An 18,079-nucleotide genomic window follows, 5' to 3' on the forward strand; every position below is an offset into this window, starting at 1 on the left:
TTAACTAATAAATTTACATAATATACTAAAAATTATTAAAATATTAAATTTAGCCATTTGCTACTGGAGACGGTTAAAATGTAGCATGACACTATTCCTTACAAAATCATTTATTAGAGGGCTAAATGCAGTCCAGGCTAAATATAGCCCTCCCCACCTAGAGATGACCAACCACTTGACTTACAAGTAGAGGTGTCAAATGGGATGGGCCGGCCCAGCACGACATGAGCCCATCCCGTATAAATGGGGCACGACATAGCATGAGAAAATATATTAGTGGGCCGTGCTCAACACTGCATGAAAGCATGGGTCATGCTCGGCACATCACGAAAGCTTGGGCCATACCAGGATAAATATAATAAAATAATAAAATAATAATAAAAAAGGTCCAATGGACTAGGTTGGCCTACAACTCGATATGGGCCGTGCTTGGCCCTAGCCCGCTTTAAGCAAGGCTCGAGCCTAGCACGAATCTCTGCCTCCTTATCTCTGCCTCAATACAAAGGGACTACATATATTCACATATCTTTCTTTATATTTTATTCATAATCACCTTTGAATATTAGTGTTTTTTTTTTTAATGTGCATGTTTCTTAAATCAAGAAAAATGAGTGATTGGGCTCGAGTATGGGCACAACTCGATTACGAGCACGGTTCGAGCACGTCACGACTCAATATGAATTTGAATTTTGGGTCGGGCTGGAATCAATATATTTAATAAATGGACCAATTAAATGACATGTTTAACACCTCTACGTAAAAGGCCATTGCAAAGTAAATTATTTAATTGACTTACCAATTTGGTTCATAGGAAAGGAGGATTGGGAATGGGAATTCAATTGCTTTCTCATATTTGGTAAGTCCAGGCATGGGAAAATGGTTGCCTAGCACATGGGAAAGTAGGGGGAAAAGTGAAGCCCTCCTCTTAACTTGGGTTTTGTTTTCCCTCATCATGGGAAAGTTTGGGAAAATGAGCCAACATTCAATGCACAATTTTCATGACTATTTTGTCCCTATGAACAATTTATAATTACAACGTATCATTAAATGCATTTTTTTTATTTGATTTAATATGGGTATAATTGAAAAATTATACAAACTTTGTTTTCCATTCCTACTCAAAACAAACATGGGAAAGGAAATAAAGTGAAATCTCCTAGTTACTTTCCCGACATTACTAAACGTGGGAAAGGAATCTTTTATTTCCATTCCTTGGGAAATGACATGGGAAATGATTTCTCCTCAAATCCATTCCGTGAACCAAATGGGACCTAAAGTCTCCTATCAATAAAGCGGAGGGCATGATGACACACCACAATTTCCAATATGTAAATTTAGTTGTTTTCAGTGATATCTTATGTACACTATTATGGTGCTTATTATTTTAATAAAACACCTATTCTTTATATATAAAAAATTAAAACTAATGGAAATGCCCATTAAATTGACCACTAAAAAGTCTCTGTAACAAAAATCTATCAAATTTTACCATAAAATTCTAACAAACTTCATTACTCAATCGAAGTCAATTAAAATCTATGAAATTCACCAAAAATTCAAAAATTAAAAGTAGGGATCGGTGGAGCCCCCAGTCTCCCCCACTTCTTCCCTCTTATTTTTCTGGCGAGAACTCTTTCTTCTTCCATTTCAAGTTAAACTTCTCTTGTACTCTTCTCGACCTCTGTTTGTATTTATAACCCAAATACTCGCAAACGTCTTCAGCATTTCTGTTTGCGAGTTTTGAGTGGCTCGGATTCATGACTCGGCGGTTCACGTCCGACTCCGAGTCTCCGAGCAAGCGATTCCAGGCGTTCGAGTTCAACGCCGACGACGAGGTTGTGGAGAAGCAGTCCGCCAAGATGATCGCCAAATTCCGAAACCTCATGAAGCCCAGGAACAAGAAGAGCACGAAGAACAAGTACCTCGATTCCCCAATTATCAAGTACAAGTTCCTGCACTGCTGTGAGTTTGTTTCTCTTTTCTCATTGCATTTTGAATTGTGGGTAGTCTGTTTGGTTAATGGGAAAATTCTGGAAAGAAAAGAAAATGGAAAAGGGAATTTCGGAAATGGATTGTTTTGGCCCTGAGAATTATGCCTATTAATCAAGTTAGCAAGTTCTTTAACTTAATTAATTGAGTAAATTAGTTATGTATGTATCATCTGTACTCACCGTGCACTTGTACCAGTTACCAAGAATCTTGAAAAGGAGTTCAGAAATGAACCGATTGATGTTGATGCCGGAGGTAGTGGGGTTATCACTGCCTAAACCTCTAATTTTATTTTTTAAATTTATTGATGTTTAGTTTTGCTTAAGTTTCTTTACTTTTTGTGTAGTTGCACATGGAACAAAGACTCCACAAAAGGAAATTACCACTTTGTTATTAGATGATGATGCTACTGATGTGGGCACAGTAGCAGAGGATGGTGGTGCTGCAGGAGAGGAGATGCCCGGGTTGGATGTCTCTGTGGTTTCTAGTTCTCCAAACCATGAAGTAAGTATTCATACTTATCTCAAAGATTTTTATGTCGTATTTCTTTCTTGGGTGACTATGTTTTTAGCCAAATGTACGACCTTAAAGCAATTGTGATGGGCCTAAACTTTAAAATGTCACTATACTTGGTTACTCTCTTATTTGCTAGACCCATAATTTTACCCCTTTTTATGGGGATGTCCAATGTGGATCTTAAGCATATTGTTAATAATGACTTCGTTTGAAATTGTTGCAGAAAAAGCAAGTATGTGCAATTTCAGATGATGATGAGAGAATTGAAATGCGTTCTTCATCAACTCTGGTCTCAAGTCCTTCAACATCTGAAGGTTTCTCTTTAATTTTTCTGCCATAAAAATCAGTACATAATCAAGTATTGTTGGTGCCTTTTTTCTCTCACAATTTTGTGTCTTTCATTTATCTTACCCCAAACTTTCTACATAATTATAGCTCCATTAGAAGAACACGAATCATACCCTGGTTTTGGTGGATATGAAATTGTAAGTGTGTTTCCTTCCCCCTTATTATTTTTGATATTGTTTTTATTGGTGGTTTTCTAAGAGCCTAGATAAGGAAATTGAGTCTTGTTTTGATGAGTATGAGAAACATAAAAAATTGGGGTGGTGGTGTTGTGGGTGGGGGAGAGAAAGACGAGACATAATAATAGACTATTGAAGTAATAAAAGTTTAAAGGTTAAAGGAAAATTCCCCGAGGTCGTTTTTGGTCAGAAAGTGGGATATCTTCTCATACTGACATTCTTGACGTTGGAGTTTGGTAGATGCCAAGTCCATCAAATTTTATCCGAATCCCTGGATCACCCATGCACCATCAAATTTGAATTGGAAGTTATGTTAGAGATATGCCTAAGAGGCTGGTTATGATTTTTAAGTTTAAGAACATTTGAGTTTGGTAGTACTACCTTTTGACTTGACACTATTTGACCCATAGCAATTGGAAACCTTAATTATTGCTTTTTTAAGACCATTTCCTGTTTCAATTATGGTGCTGTACTGATTAATTGGGCCACAAGGTGTCATTATTGGGATTTAGTGCTCCTCTGTTTTCCCTTCCTGTAGGGAAGTGTGTATTGGTGGAGAATGATGTGTATTGGTGGGAAGTGTGTTTTTCCCTTCCAGTATGTCACCTTTAAATTTGCAATTTGTAAACAAAAATAAAGATGCATGTGTAACTGTATGTTTGGAGACTCCTGGCAGACAAGTATGTAACCACATAGAAAATGTATGTTTTAGCGGCTATTCTAGTTTTCAGTATGTTTATACACATTTCCTGGATGTTGCCCCAATATTTGAAGACATTAATAATTTGTTTTTTCCACTCAAAGCGATTTCTAACTTTAAATTGGATTTGTTTACCCCCTCTCTGAAAAAAAACTTTAAAGTACATGCTCGACTCTGAGGTCCATGCCCAGGATGTACTTGTTACACAATTTATTGTGCAGAGTCTACAGACAGGAAATCAATAGCATGTCACTATATGTAAAGGGTATGGCCAGATAGATGTTGAAATGTGATTAATAAAGTATAAATCTTATATCCACAGATCACATGTTAGCACATTCTTTCAAGTAGTTGTATTGTGAATTTAGTGGTGCATGTTAAGGCAACAAACAATCACATTCTATTACAGCTGCTGTTTCCTTTGCATTAGGGAAGTTACAGAAAAGTTAAAAGGATATGTGTCTCTGTGTGTGTGTGTGTGTGTGTGTGTGTGTTTACATAATGATATGGTGTAAATAAATCAGGTTTTACTCCATTGTAGAAATTTTTATAGAGTTTACATACACTAATAGTTGACAGCATCTCAGTTAAATTTTCGATGTTGCTGTGTTAGTCTAGAAGGTTCAACTATTAATGGGACATTGGGACCAAGGGACATGATATCTTTGAGTGGAAAATTGGTTATATCATGGAGATTGAGGCAGAATGGTGTAGATTTATCTAATTATACACTAGGTTTTTTTTAACCTTGTATATGAGCAATTTGATAATTTGCTTATTGTAGGTTGAAACAGCTACAGGTGACCATCAACTTGAATCAAGGGATTCTAGAGCAGCTGCAAATGCATATAAAACTTCAGGTTTGTGCATATTTAGATAAATGGTGATGGAGCTATCTTGTTTTTGTATTGGATGGAATCATATAATTTCTTTCCTTTGAACTGCTTTGTAAAATGTGAAACATTGGATGGTTACTGGAACAATTTCTTGTGAAATCCTAGATTGAGCACGTAATGTTTTTCCGTGTACACTTGATGTTAAGAAATGACTTAAAGTAGCCACGATTCTGTGAGCTAGTCCCTTAAAATGAGGGTCCCACAGAAAAAAGAAAAAAGAAATAGCTTAAACAAGGATGATTATCATTAAAAAAGTCTTCTTGCAAACAGTTATTCTCTACTTTACAAGCTGCCTAGTGACAAGATGACCATATGAGGCAATCTGTTGATAACTTGGCTAAAGTTGTAACTGTCATCAATTTCCTACGTTTGTCCCCTATCCTGAATATTGGGGTCAGATCCTAGCTTCACCTTGTCATTGCAACAACTACAATCACCCCTGTTTCTTGACATTCAGCTGCCTTACTATGTGCGACACTCATGTGCCTCCACAAAAACTGCTAGCACCACCAAACATGTTGTGTGTAGAATGCATCAATAGAATAAGAACAACTCTTTTAAAATATTTTTGGAGTGATCAGATGGATGAGTATCTAGAAGCTATCAAAGTTGAGATTGGTTAAATGTAATATCAAGTTGAAATGATATAATTTCAGACTTTAACATATTGAGTTGATTATAAAGGAGTGGGTTCATCCTAATTAAAGTTCAAAAAGCTAACCCTGTAGAAATGTTCCTTTTGTGTAATATTTCACTTTATAGTCAATATCTTTTTAATTATGATGCCCTCTATTATTGCATGCAGGACAGGAAGCACTCAGTTCATTGGATGCGAGATATGGGGATGTGTGGATCCTTGATTTTGAGTGAGTGCTCAACTGGCGCGGTATATTATTTTTTATTATTTTTACATTGAATCCGTGTGACTTTCATCTTTTTTAGTTTCTATAATTTACAACTGAAACAGGGTTGATGCTATAGTTGATTTATTATGTATAAGTTTTTGGCAAAAAGTCACTTTTGGTCCCTGTAGTTTGCCAGATTTCCCACTTTGGTCCCTGTGGTTTCAATTATGGTGATTTGACCTTTGTAGTTTGATATCCATCGCAATTCAAGGACACTTCCAAATTTCTGTCCAATTGCATGACTGAGTAAGCACGTGCCTCTCACGTGGAGGGGTATTTCTGTCCACTCATGCCATATACCTTGGTGCTCCTCTAAAATTTCGATCCTATGTTGAGATTTCGTTCACTTCCTATAGGGTTCAGAGTGAGGGCAATTAGAGAGTGAGAAATTTTGATTCAGAGGTTGAAGAAGTGGCTCATCTTGTTGTGGGAGACTGAAATATCCCTCCACGTGAGGGGCACATGCTTACTCCATAACGGAATTGTACGGAAACTTGGACGTGTCCTTGAATTGTGATGGGTGTCAAACTATAGGAGTTAAATTGCCAAAATTGAAAAAATCCGTCGAACTACAGGGACCAAAATTATTTTTTATAATAATTTTAATTGCTATAAAATCTTCTACTGCTTGTTTAGACTCTCATCTCATTCCAAGGTTAAAACCTGATGTATTTTCAAATACCAGAGGAATGTATATCTGTTTTTTTCTCTTTCTTTTCTTTCTGGTATACTTCATCCATTATATTTTAACATTTGTACATGTTTTGGTATTTAAATTTTGGCTCATTATTGTTAACTATAAGTTTATTAACTTTGATAGTATCAAATCTCACACATTTTTGCTTCTTTATGATTTCTGTTGATGTAGTTTGTTTGTTGTAGTTTCAGTAAGCCTTTTGAAGATGTTATCTATCCACAAGGGGATCCTGATGCAGTTTGTATAAGTAAGAGAGATCTTCAGCTTCTACAGCCAGCAACTTTTATTAATGACACTATAGTTGACTTTTATATTCAGTAAGTTTGACCTGGCTCTTTTTAAGTCTTTCTTATTTTGGACCTAGTTTTGAAGTTGTACGTATTCATGTTGCAGGATCTTAACATTATTGACCTTATAAACTTTCATTTTGTCATCCATATGGATTCAGTGTTGGTTATGGCGATCTCTTGATTGTTTGCAATCTTTATACAACTCATGTAGTATATAGTCCACAACAAAGCTCCCAATTTTTAGGTCAGGAATCCGGTTTTTATTAGCAACAAGTATTTTATACCTTATAATTGGAAACATGATATGGGCATTTAGAAGTTAATTGGAGATTATGGAAACTGGAGAAGATATATATAAAGACTCTGCTTAGAAAGTGACAATGCCTTGCAATCATCATGGTTTTAGATCAGTAGATTTCAAAATTTGAATGCTGTAGATGAACCTATGATATTCTTTGCTTGAAAGAAATTGACTTCATATGGTCTTTGAGATTGGTAGGTTTCTAGTATCAGATAATAATTGTATTCTATTATTTGATTGGAAAGGAGTAGCAGGTTTTTTAGGTCTAAGGAGGAGAGGAAGTTCATTTCATAGTAGGAAGTCAGTGAGGAATCTGTTTTTATTTTTATTTTTTATACTTAATATCAAAATGGAACAGTTAAAAAGATATACATGCAATGAGGTCGTAGCTTCTAGTTCCTCTTTTATATCTGACTACTTCCACATAGGAAGAAATTCTGATTTTGGCTTATTGGCAGATACTTAAAAAGTAAAATTCAACCAGAGGAAAAGCATAGGTTCCACTTCTTCAATAGTTTTTTCTTTCGGAAACTTGCTGATCTAGACAAAGATCAACCAGGTGCTTGTGAAGGAAAGGAAGCATTTCAGCGCGTTCTTAAATGGACTAGGAAAGTGAATGTTTTTGAGAAGGATTACATTTTCATTCCTGTAAACTATAGGTGAGAAAGTGTGTTACATTGTTTTTCGTGTAGATTGGAGAGTAATCCTATGATACCAACTTCTTAATATGAATTATTACTGCATCTTCTGCAGACTGCACTGGAGTTTGATTGTCATCTGTCATCCGGGTGAAGTGGCTAATGTTGAAGGCAAGACCTTTGATGATTTGGATTTATGTCTTGTATGTACCATGGTTATTGCCATTTCAGTTTGATTTCTCTAATTATCTTGCAGATGAGGAAATTGAAAGTTCACCCAAGGTTCCGTGCATCTTGCACATGGATTCAATTAGAGGAAGTCATAGGGGCCTCAAGAATCTTGTTCAAAGGTAGCTTTTGATAGCACAGCTTCATGATCAGTCTCCTTCTGGTCTATTATTTGCATCATAATCTTATCCATATTCTTTTTTTTATCCTGGCCGTCTATCCATATTATGTAGAGTCTTAGTGTATCTTCAACAAAAGCTGTTATGAGTTTGTATATGCCTCTATTTTAGTCATTAGATTACATTCAGTTGATGGGGAAATTGAAATGTCCATCCAGAAAATGATAAAACAGATAAAAGTAAAGGTGAAGCCTGGTGCCATGAACTAACAGTCAAGGATGTACGGATGTGTGCATAAAATTTTACTACTTTATCAGTCTCAATTTGCAACCCTATCCCATGTTTTGAATCCTCAGGAGGCCATACTGGTCCCACTGTGAAAAGTCAATACAGATAAGTTGGTGACTCTTTTACATTTCTTATGAAAAGAATTATAAAAAAAAAATTTAATGCAGGGGTAGTTCCATGAAGTGGTGGTTTTGTAATTTAATGTGAATGTATCTGATAGTATTCCCTACTGAGCCAAGGTTTCTCAAAATAGCCCTAGAACAGAGTAAAAACCTGCTGATGGATTTGTGGCTTATGGTCACCTTGTAAGCTGTTATGTGAACTTCTATATGAAAAAAATTCTTTCCCTTAACTCATTGTAAAATTTTCTTTTGGTACAAATGATGCCAAAGGACTGGGGTGGAGGAGGGGGAGATTCAAAATCTGGCTGTAAGTTTTACTAACAAAAATTTTATTTAAAAAAAACATTTGCATAAGCTCACAACTTGAGTTGTTTGATCTATAATACGTTATGGCATAACTATAGAATTCTTATAATCTGAATGATATGCTATAATTCTGAAGTATATGTCCTCATGCTGTTTGATGCTAAGGATCACACCGATTGCCCTAATTATTAATATTGTCATGAAATGACAGATACCTATGTGAAGAGTGGAAAGAGAAGCATGGTGGGACAGCAGAAAATGTTTCTTTGAAATTTCTACATTTGCGATTTGTCGCACTGGAGGTATCCTTTTTTTTTTTTTTTTCAAAATTTTAAAAAACTGAAATCTATTATCATTTATTAAGGAACAAAAACTCTTTCTGCTGAAGATATCTATTTTTCCCATAAGGGTAATCTTTTTGACATAGTTGTCTAACACTGTACTAGAGTTCAGATTGTTGGAGGTCCTGGAGTTGAAACCTCTAATCTGCCTTTCCCACTGGTGTTGACCAGTACCCTTGTTGGCTTGTTTGTGAAAACATTTTAGACGCTTTAGTTTTATTTATTTGGTTGGAGGGAAGTTATGTATTGATTGTTCTGTGTATACAGTTAGTTTTAGTTGTTTTCTTTTATGGACATTGTTGTCTATCATTCCTTGTGCTGTTTTCTTTTCTTAATAAAGTTCTGCTTATTAGAGAAAAATAAATTATTGTTTGCTTGACTTTTTCTTTTCTTTCATATTGATTCAGCTGCCACAGCAGGAAAATTCATTTGACTGTGGTCTCTTTTTGCTTCATTATGTGGAACGTTTTCTGGAGGAAGCTCCTGTTGAGTTTAGCCCCTTTAAGAAGTTCTCCAACTTTGTAAGTGATCTTATCTCCTTTCAGCATAGCCTCAAACTTAAAATTGTACATGTTCTGTTTCTGGATGATACAGTAACTTCTCTGTTAGTTCTTTGATTCTGTGTCCTTTCAGTCTCTATTAGTCATCCCTAAAGGAATTATTGGCATAAAGCTTTCACACACAACCCACACACCAAAAACACACACGCCACACCACACCCCCCCCAAAAAAAAGCATATTGTCAACGTCACATGCAAGCATATTATAGTTATATTATATACTTATATGTAGGCACGTGAACATCACCAATTTTAATCAAGATAAGTTGGTCAGATTCTCATTATGCCTTACTGCAAGGTTTTTGCATGTGGCATGCCATTTTCTGATTGCACCCCTGATAAGAACAAGCAGATACGGCTTAAGAATATTTGTTCTCTACAATTTCCTTGTGTTTTGGATGTGGAGGTAGGGAATCCACAGTTCTTGTGCCCTGCCAAACTGGACTAGATAAAAATCTGTTCTTTGTTCACAATAGAAAAACTAACAGTTCAAATTCTTTTTCACTGGAGAAAATCTACAGATGCATTTAACATGTTGGTGCTCCTTTTTGTCCTTTTATCTTGTACGTATAACTTTCTATCTACACGAAAATTCATTTAATATGCTACAAACATGTTATAATTTTTCAGCTAAACAAAAATTGGTTTCCTCCTGCGGACGCTTCTGTCAAACGGTTTCAGATTAAGAAGTTAATATGTAAAATCCTTGAGGATCATTCTCAGGAAACTCTTATAGATGATTGTATTGATAAGTATCCTTCCTCTCAAAGGCCCAACAAAACACACAAGGAAGAAATTGGCATAAAGTTTCCTGAAGAGATGCCCAGTCCAACAAAAACATTTTATGTAAATTCCTCTAGTTCCAATGCATGTGGGATTAAAACGTCGTTGTTGGAAGCTTCTCCTCCTATACAGGTATGGTCTTTTAGAGAATCAGTATTGGTTTTGAAGGAGTAATATAAACCGAGCACTTGTCTCAGGTTGGTTTCTGATACATATTATCTGCAGATTGCTGCTCGTAATTTGAGTTTGATGTCACCAATAAAGGTAATCCTTTGTTTTCTTACTGATGAATCTTGAAGTTCCTTTGGTTTTTGGGTGTCTTGTTACTAGTTCGCTGGTTGGTAACATGTTGAGACTTGAAAAGACCTTTTTGTGGAACTTGGCTGAAATATATTGTTGGGTGGCACTAGAGGAGCATGCTTCACCAAAATTATAAGCTGTTCATATTACATGCCATTTCTACTTCTGCACATGGTCGTACTTGTGCTTTGTACTTATTTTATTGATCTCAAGTCCTTAACAACATAACGCTTACCAACACTGCCAAAGATAAGTGACATTTTCTGGGAAAGCTCAAATGCAGCAGTTTAATTGACGTGCAAATGACATTGACCCAACTGGAAGTATAAAGAAAATGATTTAATTATTTTGGTACAAGAGTATTTTGTGTAGAAACGACCACAATACATTGCGGAATAGCAACCTCCAAATTTTTTGATGTACAAATATGAAAGTGATAAACACATTCTGTTAGCGTCCAATAGTTCACCAGATACTTTCTATGTTGCATAAGGTTCCCAAAGAGTTCTGCTGATCATAATCAAGCATTAATGAGTAACACTGAATGGTGATATGGATTCACCAATAGTATTCTATTTGTTACCAAAGAAGAGTATCGTCTGATATGTGCATGCATGCTCTTGGAATTTGCTTTCCAGATTATGTCGTTTGCTCTGTTGTTTAATCTTGTAGTTGGAGAGCCATGATATTGGTCTTAAACTGGTTGCAAATGTTGCCTAACCAACTAAAATGTATGCACTTTATGTTGCTTGAAAACAGGAAGTTGAAGATACTGGGGATCAGATTGCTGATTCATCAGTCGACGTGGCAGATCGTGAACAAGGCTCTGGATCTGATTCCGAATCCTATTTCCTTGAAGGATTGAGAATCTCAGAAACATCTTCGAAGCATGGATTCTGTAAGCATATTGGAGATGCTGTTGATGGGAACCCAATATCTCAGACATCGAGTGAAGATTGCTCGATTATGGAAAATGAGGCATTTGACTATCCAAGGAAAACAGATACATCTGAATCTTCTTCAAGTGATGATTTCACAGCTTGTGTTGTGCTGGATTCTGAAGAGGAAAACGACAAAGAGGTTCAATATTTATCTTCCACTCTAGACGACCAACCTTCATTCCATCAAGTAACTGACTCAACTAAAATCATAAATCCTAAAGAGATTATGCCTTTGAGTAGGAATGATCCAGTGTCAGATTCCTCCGACCAACAGGCTTCAAAGCGGCTACGGCTCACTCGTCATGTAGATAGATGACGAGGACCTACTAGGAGCCTCATGAATAACTTGCGTTTGTGAAGGTCATGCTGTAAATAGAGTAAGCGATATTTTACTGTGTTATTGATAATGCATAGCAAAAAGAAGTGTAAAGGGTAATAAGAGAATCGTACCGTACACTTGTATAGAGAGAGTTGGGGGGGAAGTAACTCTCTTTTATTTTTGTTCGTTTTTCTTGGGTCAAGAGGGAAAGTTACTTCTCAAAATGCAAATATAGCAAGTTTTGTATTCATATTAAAACCACTTGGACGAAAATATTACCCTCGTACATGAAAATGCGAATAAATTTTAAATTAATAACAATCCAACAGAACTCACAAGTAGTAACAATAAGTACACAAGTTAAAATAATACTCAAAAGAGTACTAGTACATTATCAGAAAGAAACACACGACAAATGATATTACAACGATGTATTTAAATAGTGAAACAAATTAACTAAAACAAATATTTAAGAATATTCAAGGGAGGGTGGTTTTGTGGTGTGGAATGAGAGAAGGGAGGGGTGTGTCCTTGGGGAGGGTTGGGATGGAGGGCAATGTGAGCTTAGGTAAGTCAGCTGGGAGATGGGGAAGAGGTGGAATTTCTGGCAACTTTGGCAACTCAGGCTTTGGCAAAGTTGGAACATGGGGTACCGGTGGCAATTCGGGTTTCGGCAATTTTGGCAGCTCCGGCTTCGGCAAGGTTGGCAGTTCTGGCTTCGGCAACTGGGGCAGCTTAGGCTTTGGCAAAGTTGGGAGAGTGGGAAGTGGTGGAAGCTCAGGCTTTGGAAGCTGGGGCACTTGAGGGACGGAGTTAGTCTCCAGAAGAATGCGAACCCCTGCAACCATTGTTTTGGAGCTCATTGAGGACAAGGCAAAAACCAAAAATAGTGGAAAGACGAAGGCCGGGAGGCCATGAAAGGCCATATTTTGCAGCTAACTGATGATAATAATGGATGTATAGGAGGAAAGAAAGCTGTAGTTGTTGCATGGATATGAGTTGTGGTTTTGCTTTGGGCAGTGAAACGAGTATTTATAGATACACCTTGGATGGATTTTGAGGTCTTAGAGTGGGTTTGGTCAAAGGGTGTTTGGTGTTGTTAGTTCAATTTTTGAACTGCAAATACTTCCATTTCATAACTTCCATTTCAGAACTATATGTGACTGATCGCTTGCAAGACTCAAGGGTGACGTAGTTTAGAAGTCTGAGTGCCGTATCTACAAGGAGCAGTATAAAGAATATAACAAAGTTGAAAAAGAACAATTAAGATAGAGAAGTAGATTTAAGCAAGATTTGATTTAAAGAAAATTTAATTGATTAAAAAACTAAGGCATTGGGATTCCACTTTTAACATACTTATGCAACTCTTATTGATTTGATACACAAAACATTTTTCATTGTAATTGTTCAAAATAATTAAAGCTCTTTTTAATTTCCTTTGGAAGTATTCTAAGCATGACTTGTACCATTGGCAACAAACTATTAAAAAATAATCTTCGTCGAAAGTCTATTAATCTTTAGTAATTATCTTCTCTTTTAAAAGCATGAAAGTTTTTACTACACAATGGGAAAAACATAATTGAACCCATGAAGTAGATTATCAAACATTTATCAATTAATTAAAAAGAAAACTACAAATTTCATTTGAACAAAAACTACAAATTCACATTAAAGCTTAAGTTTGGATCAAATTAATAAAAATTACATACTCATATCAAAAGCTTTCTCCCTAGCCTTAGCTATAAATTGGGATGTTTCTGCAGCTTCAAAAAACACATCCCAATTTATAGGGCTGAGAAGGAGTAACATCACGATGGATTCCAACACCACCATTCCTATTTTAATTCAAAACCTAACTAGGGACGTCCTTGAGATTTTGAGGGCCTTGTGCTAAACTTAAATTGGGACCTAACATAATCTAATTCAAAAATATTTATAACTAAAAGTCATTATCAATAAATTATGTAATGACAAAAACATACCTTATTATCCAAAAATCATTCACATTGTATTTGTTATCTTTATTTGAAGAATTAAAATTACTACAAGAGTTTTTCCTCAAAAGGAAAAAAAAAAAAACACATATTGATGAATGATGATGATTACTTACCAGAAAATCAGAGTTTAAGAGAAAGAATAAGCCATGAAGTATTTTTTTTATGAGTGGATGAAAGTACTTTATTTGGAGGAGAAAGCTTTTTTTTTTTTTTTTCCTTTTCTCGAACACGGGCCCTTCTATTAACAGATATGCGCTACAAAGCCAGCTCCACCACACACACTTTTGTGACAATATGCAGCACGCTAAAGTATGTATACCATTCAACAGTGAGTGACCACAAATCTCTTGGACTCCTGTAGTCCAAGAGATCAGAACTGTTCTATAATACAGTTCCGATCTCTTGGACCACAGGAGTCCAAGAGATTGTGGTCACCTACCATTGGATATTAATCCAATTGTTCAAAAAAAGTTTCTTAAAAGGAGTGCAAGAGTGAGTGAACCGTTGAATTTACATTCAACAGTGAGTGACCACAAATCTCTTGAACCCTTGTAGTCCAAGAGATCATGACTATTCTATAATATTAATATATTTTTTTTAAAAAAAAATTTTAAGGCCCCTTTATAGTGATACCACTTGCACCACCCCAAAACCGCCCTGTACCTAACTCCCACTTCATCTAGCCTATGTTGGTGCGGCTGGCCATAATTCATTTGCTGATTCTTTTTCTATTTTTTTCTTTCCTTGTGGCAGCTGCACTTCATCCTCTTATTAGTTAATTGGCACTTCAATACGCAATTGAATTGGAGCTTCTTGGGATGGAAGACACCTCAACAAGCAAATGGATTTAATTTCTTCTTTCTTTTGTTGCCATTTGCCCACCAATATTTTCCCTCATTTGTATTTCTCCTCTATTGGTGGGGCCACCTCCATATCTTCCTCATTGTTTATACAATTCATTCTTTTAAGTGGGACACTTCTCTGAGAATATTGGAGATGCTGTTGATGGGAACCCAATTTCTCAGACATCTAGTGAAGATTGCTCGATTAATGAAAATGAGGCATTTGACTTTCCAAGGAAAACAGATACATCAGAATCTTCTTCAAGTGATGATTTCACAGCTTGTGTTGTGCTGGATTCTGAAGAGGAAAACGACAATGAGATTCAATATTTATCTTCCACTCTAGAAGACTAACCTTCATTCCATCAAGTAACTGACTCGATTAAAATCATAAATCCTAAAGAGATTATGCCTTTGAGTAGTAAGGATCCAGTGTCAGATTCCTCCGACCAACAGGCTTCAAAGGGGCTACGGCTCACTTTTCGTGTAGATAGACGACGAGGACCTACTAGGAGCCTCATGAAAAACTTGCATTTGTGAAGGTCATGTTGTAAATAGAGCAAGCGATATTTTACTGTGTTATGGATAATGCATAGCAAAAAGAAGTGTAAAGGGTGATAAGAGAATCGTACGGTACACTTGTATAGAGAGAGTTGGGGGAGAAGAAGAGAGGGGGGGGGGGGATTGGTTGTGGGTGGGGGGTGGGGTGGTGGGGGTGGTGGTGTGGTGGGTGTGGGCGGTGGGTGGTGGTTTTCTTACCCTTTAACAACCAAAACAGCTTGTAAAGAATATGACGGGTCACTACTACAAAAAGTGAAAAAGACGACCAGAAAACAACGACGGTCTAAGTGAAAACCGTCGTGGTTTTTAAAAAGACGACTGTTGTGAAAATACCGTCGTGTAATACCACCTTAGACAACTAAAAATTGAGATTCAAATGGCTGTTCAAAAACAACGACGTACCTAATTAAACAACCGACGTCTATTTGAAACAGATTTCCGCAGTGTAAAATCAAAGCCAACAAAGAACGGCAGAAGTTATGAATCGGCCGACGTATAAGATGCCGTATAATTATAAACAAATCCACGGCTTTAAAATACAAAATATCGCCGTATTAAATTAATTTACAACGACGAAGAATATAAATATATCGACGTCATTATCGTATAGTTCTACGACGTTATCTTTAAATCGTACTATAAAATTTAACGTCGTATTTATTCATTTTATACGTCGTACATTTAATTTAAACCGTCGTCTTAATAAGAATTTTTGTTAACAATTTTTTTCTTTGATTTTCTTATCCTACGTCGGTAGATCTACTTAATGACAAAAATTGAAATAACCACGACGGTTTATATAGAAAACCGCCGACATAACCAGATTTTTCTGAGATCCCAAGGGTTACGAAATCTTACCGGATGGAACTCTGTTCCACATCATAATCTTAACAGATGACACAGATTTGCAATCAGAGAGACAATTTTTTGGAAGTTGATGATGTGTGTGCTTTTGTGTATCTACAAATATTATACCTAACGTCGTTGCAAATTTTCAATCAGAGAGACAATTTTCAACGACGGTTATATTATACCTAACGACGTTTAAAAAACAAATCAGCGTCGCTCAACAAATATATTACGTCGTCTTAGTCTTACTTAAGACGACGAAAAACGACGACAGTAATACAAAAACAGTCGTTGTTTTTATATTCTTATTTTATTTAAATCTGTCATCCAAAAAAAAAAATTTACATATTCCAGAACATTAATTTCCTTCATTTTAAATTTCTTTGATTTTCAGATTTCTTTATTCCAGCAAATCTAATCTTCAGATTTCCCTGAGAAGCGAACTTTCCTTCGACAGCGAGTGGAGGCTAGGCTTGCATCTCTTTTGATGGAAAGCAAGGAGTATTCAGAAGCACTAAGTGTCCTATCGGGCTTGATCAAGGAAGTGAGAAGGCTAGTTGACAAGCTTCTTCTTGTGGACATAGATTTGATGCGAGTAAGCTCAATTTCTCTTTGAGAAAGACATCCAAATTATTGTCTTTGAGATGTGAGAGGCAGTGTCTCTGAGAGAGGAAGAACCTGGAACCCTAAATGTAAACCGAAAATGAATGAAAGCGACAAATTTATAGAATAAATTTTTAAAACCAACGGCGGTCCTTACAAAAAAAAACCGCCGTTTAAATTGTAAAATCAACGTCGGTATGACCGACGTATATTACAGAAATCCACGTCGGTACATTAATAAAAACGACGTGTTAAATAATCTACCATGACGCAAGTTATTACTTATGTACTTTAATTTTTGAGTTTACTACGATGGTACCCACAACACTACGGTCGTATTTATTTACCACGTCCGAAGTTAAATTTACCGTCGTATTTTTTAATTTATACGTCGTAGTTATATTTAACCGCCGTATTATTTTTTTGAAATGGTTTTATATATAAGCAACTTTTCGTCTACCTGACTTACACATGCACTGTTTCCAAACCCGATTAAAAATTTCAATCTCCCCGAGAAAACTTTTCGTCTTTTTTCCTTGTCAGAGCACTGTCAGAGTATTTCATCGTCTTCCTCTCGTCTTCTTCGTCGTCTCTGAACTTAAAGATCGATCGTCTTCCTCTTTCTTTCATTGCACGCAATAGGTAAGCTTTCATTTTCACTATTTTGGTTACTGTTTTGCATGCTCATACGTTTTTTGTTTGAAAAATCTTTTTACTTTTTTTCTGGCCAAAATCATTTTACTTCTTTCCAAGTTTGATAAAATATACAGACAAAGAGGGAAAGTTTCCAACTTTGAAGACAACTACCTCAACTAAATAAGACGACGGTAGCTTCTTCTTTACGTGGTTAAATATGTAGACCACGACGGTTCGTCAGTCGTTCTAGCGTCGTCTGAAAATTGACAAAGTTGTTTTTAAAATTATAGTCTTTTTTTTATTTGCTTGTTTAATTGCGGGTTTGATTTCTCTGAACAATGGTTTTTGTTTTTCCCTAATTTGATAAAATATAAAGAAAAAGAAAGTAGGGTTGGTATCTAATATAGACGACGGTATATCTATTTTTTTACGTCGTGTGAATGTTAATACCACGACGTGGTATTTTAGGGTTTTGGATCTGCAATCAAACATTCACAGAGAAAGAAAGAAGGGTTTTGGATCCTTATATAGACGACGGTATATTACTATTGGCGTCGTGTGAACATAAATACCACGACGTTATATAAATAATGGTTTTAAACATTTATTACGTCTGAGATTATTTCATTGCGTCGTTTAAAATCATATCATACGTCGTATTTTATTAATAACGTCGTTTGTGTTCTTAATCTTTTCCTGAAATATTTTCACTTGCAGTTTTGTCTGTTAAAATGGTGTTAAAATGGTTTCTCAACACCAAACTAAGGATTCTGGCTCCAAGAAAAATGGAGATAAGGAGCTTGGAATGGTAGCTCCTCAAGACAAGTC

General features: G+C 36.0%; 2 protein-coding genes across 5 annotated transcripts; one reads left to right on the top strand and one right to left on the bottom strand.

Annotated features, from left to right (window-relative positions):
• Window positions 1-1,582: 1,582 nt before the first annotated feature.
• On the top strand, window positions 1,583-12,049 carry LOC117638739 (probable ubiquitin-like-specific protease 2B). 4 transcript variants are annotated; one of them, XM_034373841.1, is made up of 16 exons: window positions 1,585-1,962; window positions 2,188-2,244; window positions 2,336-2,493; window positions 2,729-2,819; window positions 2,941-2,990; window positions 4,514-4,589; window positions 5,431-5,491; window positions 6,419-6,544; window positions 7,277-7,477; window positions 7,572-7,627; window positions 7,713-7,806; window positions 8,731-8,821; window positions 9,268-9,381; window positions 10,051-10,335; window positions 10,429-10,467; window positions 11,263-12,049. In XM_034373841.1, the coding sequence occupies exons 1-16, from the start codon at window positions 1,758-1,760 to the stop codon at window positions 11,758-11,760; spliced, it is 2,202 nt and encodes a 733-aa protein (XP_034229732.1). In that variant the 5' UTR covers window positions 1,585-1,757; the 3' UTR covers window positions 11,761-12,049. The 4 variants fall into 4 exon arrangements, with proteins under 4 accessions (XP_034229733.1, XP_034229732.1, XP_034229731.1 ...); XM_034373840.1 differs by having other exon boundaries at window positions 1,586-1,962; window positions 6,413-6,544; XM_034373842.1 differs by lacking the exon at window positions 10,429-10,467 and having other exon boundaries at window positions 1,583-1,962; window positions 6,413-6,544.
• A 193-nt stretch (window positions 12,050-12,242) lies between these two features.
• On the bottom strand, window positions 12,243-12,689 carry LOC117638389 (protein PELPK1-like). The gene has a single exon (XM_034373521.1). It carries the CDS (start codon window positions 12,687-12,689, stop codon window positions 12,243-12,245), a length of 447 nt encoding a protein of 148 aa, XP_034229412.1.
• Window positions 12,690-18,079: the final 5,390 nt, after the last annotated feature.

The sequence above is a fragment of the Prunus dulcis genome, chromosome 8 (genome assembly GCF_902201215.1).
Source record: "Prunus dulcis chromosome 8, ALMONDv2, whole genome shotgun sequence".
Classification (NCBI taxonomy): Eukaryota; Viridiplantae; Streptophyta; class Magnoliopsida; order Rosales; family Rosaceae; genus Prunus; species Prunus dulcis.